The 10,325-nt window shown below is 36.0% G+C and overlaps 2 protein-coding genes and 1 pseudogene across 3 annotated transcripts in view; all 3 read right to left on the minus strand.

Annotated features, from left to right (window-relative positions):
• Positions 1 to 879: 879 nt before the first annotated feature.
• Positions 880 to 3,481, minus strand: LOC105997403 (regenerating islet-derived protein 3-beta-like). Its single transcript, XM_013031830.1, has 6 exons — positions 3,477 to 3,481; positions 3,049 to 3,129; positions 2,462 to 2,580; positions 2,130 to 2,267; positions 1,415 to 1,541; positions 880 to 1,146 (listed from the first exon to the last, which is right to left on the minus strand). The coding sequence occupies exons 2-6, from the start codon at positions 3,122 to 3,124 to the stop codon at positions 1,079 to 1,081; spliced, it is 528 nt and encodes a 175-aa protein (XP_012887284.1). The 5' UTR covers positions 3,125 to 3,129; positions 3,477 to 3,481; the 3' UTR covers positions 880 to 1,078.
• A 1,464-nt stretch (positions 3,482 to 4,945) lies between these two features.
• Positions 4,946 to 8,870, minus strand: LOC105997392 (annotated as a pseudogene).
• A 127-nt stretch (positions 8,871 to 8,997) lies between these two features.
• Positions 8,998 to 10,325, minus strand: part of LOC105997402 (regenerating islet-derived protein 3-beta-like) — an 18,949-nt gene continuing 17,621 nt past the window's right edge. For both annotated transcript variants that reach the window (XM_013031828.1, XM_013031829.1), the window contains exons 4-6: positions 9,850 to 9,987; positions 9,502 to 9,628; positions 8,998 to 9,276 (exon numbers count right to left, since the gene is read on the minus strand). In XM_013031828.1, the coding sequence (XP_012887282.1) occupies positions 9,209 to 9,276; positions 9,502 to 9,628; positions 9,850 to 9,987 (333 nt within the window). In that variant the 3' untranslated portion in view covers positions 8,998 to 9,208. The remainder of the gene's footprint in view (positions 9,277 to 9,501; positions 9,629 to 9,849; positions 9,988 to 10,325) is intronic.

Here is a 10,325-nt window from a genome sequence, read left to right on the forward strand (position 1 = left end):
ATCCCCTCTGTATGGTATTTCACAAAAAAAAGAGGAAAAAAATAGAATGTAACTATTTTTTTCCTTTAAGCAAATATTTTTCAACACAATTAAAAATGCGATAAAGTATTTCATCATAACTTTTCTCATAATTTAAAGATTTTATTTCATAAATGTGCGTTATATGATCATCATTATAGTCTTTTATTCAGAACTTTCTAACTTACTTTTTGGAAGCTCTACTGGAAACAGATTGTCTCAGATGTTGCTTGTTAGGAAAGTATTGCTTTCACATTTAACTAATGTTGTGGTTTCTAGTTTTATAAAAAATTAATTTCAACATATTCAATAGTTGATTTCCTCTCATATTTGCTGATGGAAATGTGGGTCTAATAATTGTCTTTGTTTCATGTAGGAAAGCTATTCCTTTCATTTCTGACCATGTTCATGATGTGGTCTTTGACAATGGTGTTTTGTAGGTTGAATACAATATGTATAAGTTTGTTTTTGTGTTATTTATTTCATTGAGTATTCCCTGAGGTTCTAGAATCTAAAACATAAAATTTATCTTTATATTTAGAAAATAAATAACCAATATCTTTCAATATTTTCCTTCTGTGAATTTCTTTTTCTTCTCCTGATATTGCTATCATTCATGTTTTACCACATAACATGTATGGCTGTGCCATAAAGAGGACAGGTAGGCACTGTGTAGGTGGAAGGGCTGTCTTTATCTGAGGACAATATGACCCTCTCTGTGAGCATTGATGGGGATGCATCTTCAGGCATATTCCTTTAGGCCTGGGTAGAATGGAAGAAGCAACTCCCAGAACTTACTCCTCTAAACCTTCAACCCTCCTACACAGTCTTACTACTAAAACAGAACACAAAAGCCAAATATATGAAAAAAAATTCTTTAATATGGATTTTTCTGACCAGAGTCCACCCCAATGGTAGAGGGATTGTAAATTGGATAGAGAAAAGAGAAGAGGGAAAGTCAGATCTAGATGTGGGAAGACCATGGCCTTCTTAGTCTTCACACTTGTTCTCTAGTCTATGAGGAGCTTCTTGATGATTCTTGATGCAGATTCCCATTTGCTTAGCCCTTGAATTTGCAGACATAAGGTAATTGTGTATCACAATTATAATCTCTCCACCTCAGGAATCCTTGAGTGAAAGAAAAGTAATGAAGTAAACATTGGGGGAGGTAGAGTTTCTGTGGCATAGTGAAGCATTAGATCTGACCTAGGCTTTACAGTCCCATTCTATCTTTTTCAGTATCACATTTTATAGGAAAGGAGATTCCAAGAAAGGAGAGTGAGAGGAGATGGAAGAATTCAACCCCACATTGCATACCCACAGCATAGGAGGAACAGGCACAGGGGGATAAAGGAGGGAGGGGGAAATGGTTGGAGGTAGCTCTTTAGTTTCTTACCTGAGTTTCGTGACAGGCTTCCACAGTAACCACGATCAGCATAAATGGAAGGGTTCCTTTCCCAGTTCAGATAGTTCAGCACATCAGAGTTACTCCATTCCCAGCCATCTGCATTGGGTTCCTCACCCTATTCAGAAGATGCAGCCATAAGGATGGAATGTCACTGGTACTCTGACTCCATGGTCCTTTGCCTGCACAACCTATGACTTAGAACTATTTTTTCACCCTTCTATAAAACCTCCACCTTTGATTTGTCCCTCAGTGGGATATTCTACCAGAATCTCATTGGTTGGTCCCATCCAATTATGAGAAGAACTTCAAACCACTTGAAATAACATGTTCCTCCTTATACATGTACTGCATTTTTGGTTTTCTCTGAACCTCAAAAATAGTGTTTTATCTTATAGCAATAAACTATAAATCAGATCTTCACTTAGACTTATCTCAATGTGTATGACCTGATCTTCTGAATTTCAGACATCTGCTTATTAACATTACCTCCTGAAAATTGTGTCAAAGCTGACATTCATTTCTTCTGAATACTAGACACCTTCACAGAACTCTGTTCTTCAGAAAGATTGAGAGGTTTCTTTTTATCTCAAATGGCAACCACAGGTTGCCTTCTTTAGAGTCCCTGGGCTTTTGCAATACAGGCAAGAAGAGTGGGGGTACAACAACCACTTGAAATAACCAAGAGAAGATGATGGAATCTCACCAGTGTGGGGTCATGGAGCCCCATCCAGACATATTGGTAGGTAGTCGCTGTGTTCTTGACCAGAGTGGACACGAAGGATGCCTCAGCCCCACTGAGCACAGACACAAGGTGACCTGAGGGCCGCTTCTGGCAGGCCAACTGTGTAAAGGAGGGAAAAAAGAGTGGGAGCCTGAGAAGGTCAGAAAATGGTAAGTATGTCTTCAGGACATAGATATTAACTCAGATATGCAGATAAGGATGTTTACAGGAGTCCCCAGGAAAGATGAAGGTTGAAGTCCAAGATTGTGTATTCTCCCTACTACCCATATTCAGCCCCACCTCTCAGCACTCACATCGGCGCTAGTCCAGGATTTGGGTGATTTAAACAAGGCATAGCAGTAAGAGGCATAGGCCTGGGAGCCTTTGGGACAGCTGATGCGAGCAGCAGGTGCATCCTTCTGGGAGTCCTCACCTGAGGTGAAAAGAGATAATGACAAGGAAGGAATGAAATGAGTACCCAGGATTGAGTAGAGAGCACAATGAACGGTAGAGTCTGTTTAAGGCTTGCTCTTTGGGTGGAAAATTCTTATTTTAAGTGTGGCCGGCATCTTTATTCATCTAATCATACTTTGATATGCAAGTTCTTAACCTTGGACCTCCCATTATTCTCTTTTTCTCCACTGACTTTCCACACTTTCCTGCCTTCAACCCACCAAAATCAATACATCAGAGTAACCAGACAAAATGAGAATCTATTTCATTTCACTGATGAAAGAAAGCTGTTATGGTCCCACTACAAATAATGAAGGAGAGATATTGAAGGTGCTTTCCTTATGGGTAGATTGTCTTCAGCATTACTAATTAGACAGAAAGGGAACATAATTGTCCTCATTCTGGCTGTGAACCATTCACAGAGAATCCACTGCAAGATAAATCTCACCTTGCACCTGAGATAGGAGCATCAGGCAGGACAGAAGCATCCAGAACATGCTGGAGAAGGTTGAAGGAGGCAGCATCTTGACTGTGAGTGAAGAAGCCATCAGCATGATTGAAGGAATAACCGGAGAGAGATAAAGAGAGATATAGACCTAGATACACACACACACACACACACACACGATATAAAGATCCCAGTCATTTGTCCTTTGTCTACTCCTTTATAGATTGATCTTGATCATATTCATCACCTTGTATATTTTCCAATTGAATTGAAGAATCTATATTCTCTAGTCATCTAAGACTCCAAAGGCAGCCTTTGCTGATTCTCGTATCTCTTAGGTTCTCTGAGCAGACCACCTTTCCCACAATCTTAATGTGTAACATAAAAAAATCTACCCAGGCTTTTCTTTTCATGCAGTTCCCACTTACCTGTCTGCCAATAATTGAAGATGGTTTGTCAGCACAGAAAACACTGGGGCTTTTATAAAGGGATCTGTGGGAGGGTGCGTTGTGATAGATAACTGAACTGTGTATAAAGGTCAAAGATCACGGATATTGTTTGACATGAATTCCAGGAAAGTCCCACAAAATGGAGGAGGCGCTTCCTGGCAAGAGAATATTAACAACTGATGTTGCTTCTTTCCTGTTAATAGGTCAGCTACTTTTCTCAGGTACAGGTGAGGTTTGAACTTTAACTTTTCTCACTCTTTGCAGATATTCTGTTCCAAGAAATTTAGGAGTATCCATGTAGTCTGAGGTGATAATTATGTTGTTATACTACTTTGAAAGCCTTATGGCCTTGAATTGTTCTGGGAAATAATTAGCAGCAGTGTTTTTATCAACCTGCGAAAAACTAACTTTTTATATCAACCTGTAAAAATAACCTATGCTTATAAAATATAGTGAATTTTTGAATAAATTTACCCACCAGGTCTGTAATCTCAGCAATCAGTAGCTGAGAAGAAGTATGTTTGTATAACTTGGGCTATGCAAGCTAGTCTTTGTCTTGTAAGTAAGTGACACAAAAATGTAAAAATTGGTTGAGGTATGGATAAGCGTATGAATTAACTTATGGAAAGGGAAATATTCATACAAAGGGAAGAAGTAAAACCTCAGATTTTCTGATGCAACATTGTTGCAAGGTCATTGGGTATGATAAGGGACACAAATCTGCAGAGCCTGAAATGGTGAGGCTGAGGTATGAGGATTTCAAGTTGAAGGCCACCTGAGTTACATGCTGAGAGCTATCTCTACAAATAAACAATTATAAACACAAATAAAGGAAAATAAACACACTAAGAGGTGATCTTCTACATAAAATCTTATTTTTTAGAGACAGGATCTCAAAATGTGATAGCCCAGGTTGACTTCACATTAACCATTCTTCAGTTTCATCCTGTTGCTGCGATTGTGAAAGTATCAACATATCTCACCTTCCATCAGTATTCTAAGGAATCATAGCCAACACATTTACCTGCAAGCCACTTCTTTTGTGGGAAATCTGAGAGTAATTTTTTTATTATAAGATCTTAGTGAAATACAAAAAAAGTATACTTTGGCATAATTAATTAAACAGCACTCTAAACATTCACACAGTGAGACCAAGGGAGAATATTCTTAGGAGAGGATCATAAGTGTGGATCACAAGAGCTCTATACCTATGTACATATGATCCTATAAAATGGTGATTCTTGAAATCGTATTTCTTGTGGTTTATGACTTTAATAGTCATAATTTTACTAAATAGTATCTCCTATTTTATTTTTTAAGAATCCCATCAATTTTTATTCAAATTTTCCAAAATTTATACCAGGTGTGTTGACTTCCTCTTAAATGTATGACATTGCCCATTTGAATATTTTGTCTTTCCTGTATGCTTCTTCTTTATGTATAGTTCTTCAATAGAAACCCAAATCTTTGGTTGCCCAGTTAGGAGCCTCTGACCTACTGTTCTGATTAAGTTTCTTTTCAATCTTCATGGCCAACATCTGGCTTATAAAAGCAAGCCTCTTGGTCTTTTCAATCATTTTCTCATAGGCTGATACTACATTGTTACCAATAAACACATGCCCTAATTTATAATCAATCTTGGCATCCAGACCTGTGTTTTTTTTAATCAAATTCACAATCTGCCTTGCAGTTTCCTCTCGAGCCCTACCAAGTTTATCTGACACTATAATAATGCTTGTACACTGGTGAACTTGATAAAAAGTCTCAAATATGAGTAGACAGGCATTCTGAGTGAAATCGTCAAGAAAAGTCACTAAAAAGTCATTCACAAGCACCAATTCACATTCCTTCTGTTTTTTCTGAACCCCATCAAAGTACAAGTTAGCATACAAGCATTCTACAAACTTGGCAATTGGGTCTTTATATGTGTAAGACTGTTGAATATTTTTTACTCAACCTTTCAGCACTTGCTAACATCTTTGATAGAAGTGTAATGGACAAATAAGGAGAGTATGTACATACTTCTTCTGAATTGCATTAAAGTAATGTGGCTGGTAAAAGAAGACTTGATTAATAATATTATGGTGACTCCTGGGGTTGTTGAAGAAAACAAAGACCAATGAAAGAGTCACCTTCTCTGCTGAAGAAACTGGAGTCTCCACTCCAGTGTCACTGCAGAATTATTATCTATGAGTTTCCCGTGGCCCCTCCCAATTACTTGCTATTTTCATTGTGTAGAGATTTGTTCTGATGGTGTAAAAGAAATGATGTGTAAATGATTTCGTGCTTTAGCATTAATAAGGCAGTGTCATTAACATGTGTCCTTTCATGTTCATACACTTATAAGTAGATAAAAAACATATATCATCATTTTACAATGCCCTGAAGTTGATGAAGCAGGGTAGGTAATTAAGTAAATCTTAGTAATGAACTTCCCTAGTTTATAGTCTCTCTGACTAAGTAGGAAGTTTTATGATGAAATGCAGTAGTTATCGTGAAAAAACAAAAACAAGTTTAACACTGATTTGTACTCTTCTCATAGAAAATACTTTGTATTGGGTAATGGTCTGAAAGACAAACAAATTATTCACACAGTTCTAAATGATATATTTTCAAAATCAATATAAATTGAACAAATTAATGGGTTTCATTGTGTCAAACAATAAATATTCTGACAATCTAGCCCAACTATTATTTCTCTCTTCATTTTCTTTTCTCTTCCCTTAACTTCTAGTCTTATTTCTTAATAGTTTCTCTTTTATTTTCAGTCATTTTAATGTTTCCATGCTTAGGGGAGAACTGTCTTTCTATGTATAGCTTATTTCAATTAATAGGATGTCCTTTGATTCAATCCACCAAACTTGAATGTGCAACTATCTCTTCTGTGTGCTGTCTTGGATTCCTTTAGTGATCTTTGATTCCAAGGTTGAACCTTGCTATGTCACCTAGACTGGCTTAGAGCCATTTGTACTTCTGTTTGATTAAGTTTTTTTTTTCTTTTTCACCTTATTTGCCTATTATTGACTAGATTTTATATATATATTGTTTTAGTGTATGGTGTTTAGCATTTTATGTATTCTCTCTCTATTTTAAAATGAAGATTTTTTCAAAGATTTTCTCCTATTCAGTAAATTGTTTCTTTATGCTGCTAATAGTGTTCTTTGCTGTGAAAAATCTTTTCAATTCAGTTTAGTTTCACTTGTTAAAGCTTGTTTGGGTTTTATAAACTATTGACATCCTACTTAGGAAATTATTGCTTATTTTAATATCATGACGTGTATTTCCTCTGTTTTCTTTCAGTATTTCCAAAGCTTATGATGTTCCATTAATGTCTTTAGGACATTTTTAGTTATTTTTAATCATGGGAAAAGATAGGAGTCTAATTTCGACTTTCTGAATGTGCCTAAAACAGTTTGTCAAAATGGCTGTATTTTACCCATTTTTTTTGCTCCCTTTATAGAAACTCTATTGCTAAATAGGCATGGGTTTATTTGAGTCTTTTTTTCTGTTCCATCAGTTTATGTGTTTATTTTTATACTAATACCATGCTATTTTATTAAGATGGCTTTTTAGTTTGTTTTAAAATTAGACATAATGTTATTGCTTTCACTGTTCATTTTGTTGAGGATTATTTCATGCTAAAAACTGCATTTTAGTATTTTTGTAGAGCGGAATTGCACTGTGTATGTACATCATTTGTAATAATATGGCCCTTTTCATAATATGCATATCCATGTACATGAGCTGTCTTTCTTTTAGTGTCTTCAACAACTTCAGAATTTAAAATTTTTCATTATACACCATTCTCAACCATAAGTTGGATTTGCCACTTTTTTGAGGTTGTTGCTAATGATACTGCTTCCTTAATTTCTTTCTCAAATAGTCATTAATGGGGCATAGAACAGTCCCTATTTTTGTTTTTATATTTTATATCCTGAATTTGATGATCAATTCTAAGAGGCTTTAAGGTTTTCTTAGGATCATCAAACAGAAATAACAGAAACCTATTTATTTCCTACATATATACTTTTGGTTTCTTTCCCTTATATTATTGATCTTGCTAGCATTTCTACTACTACATGAGTAAGATTCATGTGAGTAGAAACTGCAGTCTTATTGGTGATCTTAGATGTTATGGGTTTATTCTGTATAGCCTTTGTAATGTTGAGATATATTATTTTAAGGTAATAATAATTTAATAAGAGCTTTTACCATAAAAACATTCCAATTTTTATCAAAGTCCTTTCAGCATCTAATTTACACCTATTTTATGCATGTATAAATGCTTTCTATATTTGCTTATTGTGTGCAATATTGTTTGATATAACATTATGTTTACTTGTATATGTCAAATCAGTTTTGTGTCTCTACTATGAAATTTGCTTGACCATATAGATGATCTTTATAATGTGCAATTGAAATGGGCTTCAAGTGTGTATTGGGAATTTTGCATTTTCAGGGCTATTGGACTCGGCACAATTTTGGTAGGTCGAATGTGCTTAGAAATGTATCAATTTCCAGTTTGTTAGAAAAAAGTGTTCTCAAAGAAGTCTCTAATTATTTTCACAATTTTATTGGCCTTTATATTTATACCACCTTTTTCCTCTCTAATGTTATAAATATATAATTTTCCCTTCTTCTTTTGGTCAGTTGGTTAATAATGTATCTCTTGTTTAACTGTTCAAAGAATTAATTTTTGATTCACTAACTCTGTACATATTTAGTTTCTTGTACATTAACTTCTGCTCTAATATAATTTCTTTCAATCTATTAATTTGGAGTTTGTTTTTTTTAATTTTTGCAGGAGCTTAAGGTCCATTATTGACCTATTCATCTGAGATATGTCTGAAGATTTTCAAGTGAACTCTAATAAGTATAAACTTTCCTCAACCATGTGCTGTTCAGTATCACTGCATTTGAATATTTTCTATAGTTCTTTTTTGTAGTTTTATTTTGTTGTGATGTGATAGAACACACGGGGTTAAGACAATTTTTCATGTTAGTAAAAACTTGCTTTATACACTAAAATGTGATTAATTTTGGAGAAACTTGTGCTGAGAAGAAAGAGTATTCTGTAGCTGTTGAGTGAAATCGTCTGTAGATATATGTTAAGAGCTTTTTGGTCTACAGTGTTACTTAATATTCAAGATTCTTTGTTGACATATTTGGGTGACATATGTAATGTTATCTTATGATGGATGTCTTGGAGTATTTCCAAAGTGATTGGTGTAATTCTTAATGACATTAGGTGCATCAAAAAATGAGGATAATCGTAGGCACTGAGCATGGGAAAGGCAATGTCTACTCTGTCCACTGCACCATACTATGCAAGCAGGAACACCCTCTCCTCACAGAGCACTGGGTGGAATGCATCATGAATCATCATATATTTTCCTAAGATGTAGATGAATTTGAAGAGGGAAATTCCAGAGCGCCTTCCCTAGTCACTCAGCTACACTCAAGTAAGCCACATTAAAAAAAGTGGGCACAAGTGTTGAAAAGTAATAATAAAGTTTTTATTGCATCTGTCTGACCATCATCTGACCAATAATAACACAGGCAAAGGATTGAAAGAAGGCTGGAGAGGAGGGAAGAGGTTGGAAAATCAGATCAAGTGTGGGATATGGGGAAGAAATGTCATTCCAGTTGAGATTTACATTTGGTCCAAAGTCAATATTCTTAAGAAACTTGGCTTCTGAGGTCCCACCTGCCTATCCTTTGAACTTGCAGACATAGGGTAATTGCACATCACACTGAACATCTCTCCATTTCAGAAATCCTGGAGAAAGAGAAGATGTACTGTAAATACAATAAGAAGGTAGAGATTAGTATCCTCACATTGACTAGTGACTCACTCTGTAAGGAAGGATATTCAAAGAAAACAGATATAAGAAAAGATAAGGGAGATTAAATCCATATTATATCATCTTAGCTTCTAAGGGCAGGCCTCAGGATGTAGGGGAAGGAGAGATGGCTGGTCAGTCATGGTTCCTAGGTTTCTTACCTGAGTTACTTGATAAGCTCCCACAGTAACCACGGTCCGGGGCAGTGGAAGGATTCCTATCCCAGTTGAAGAAGTTTAACACATCAGAATTACTCCACTCCCATCCATCTCCATTGGGTGATTGTCCCTATATAGAGAAGGTGCCAGCAAGGAAAGTTAATGGACTTTAGAATCTGCATGCAGGATATATTAGCTGGGACCCTGGATTCATCTTTTCACTTGTTCTTCAGGACTTCTCTTTACCTAAAATATTATTCTAAGTCTCTGATCTCTTGTCCTTCCAGAAGAGTGTGCCTGGAGCACATTAGCTACTGGAGAGATAATAGAGAGAAGACAATGGGATCTCACCAGTGTAGGGTCATGGAGTCCAATCCAAATGTATTGGTAGTTGTTCACAGTACTCTTCACCAGAGATGACACGAAGGATGCCTCAGCTTCAGTGAGCACGGACACAAGGTGGCCAGAGGGCCGCTTCTGACAAGCCAACTGTTAAGTGAGGGACAGAATGAAAGGTAACTTGAAGAAGGTCAGATTAGATGTAGCTGTCTCTTCACGACACAAATATTAACCCAGATATAAAGCAAAAGCTCCCAGTACAACTATGTTTATTGCAGCATTATTTGCCATAGTTAAGATATGGAACCAACCCAGATGTCCCTCTGTAGATGAATGGATCAAAAAATGTGGTTTATATACACACACTATGGAATTCTATGCCTCCATTAGAAAGAATGACATTGCCCCATTTGTTAGGAAATGGAAAGACTTGGAAAAAATTATATTAAGTGAAGTAAGCCAGGCCCAAAGAAACATAGGTCCCATGG

Source organism: Dipodomys ordii, unplaced genomic scaffold, assembly GCF_000151885.1.
Source record: "Dipodomys ordii isolate 6190 unplaced genomic scaffold, Dord_2.0 Scaffold144, whole genome shotgun sequence".
NCBI classification, from domain to species: Eukaryota; Metazoa; Chordata; class Mammalia; order Rodentia; family Heteromyidae; genus Dipodomys; species Dipodomys ordii.

What these genes read in the sequence shown, in the direction of transcription:
- LOC105997403 (XM_013031830.1), bottom strand. Translation starts at nt 3,124, where the DNA reads ATGCTGCCTCCTTCAACCTTCTCCAGCATGTTCTGGATGCTTCTGTCC. An exon ending in GCTCCTATCTCAGGTGCAAG is followed by an intron (nt 2,581 to 3,048) that starts GTGAGATTTATC and finishes TTTTCACCTCAG; the next exon opens with GTGAGGACTCCCAGAAGGAT. An exon ending in GGCTCCATGACCCCACACTG is followed by an intron (nt 1,542 to 2,129) that starts GTGAGATTCCAT and finishes TCTTCTGAATAG; the next exon opens with GGTGAGGAACCCAATGCAGA.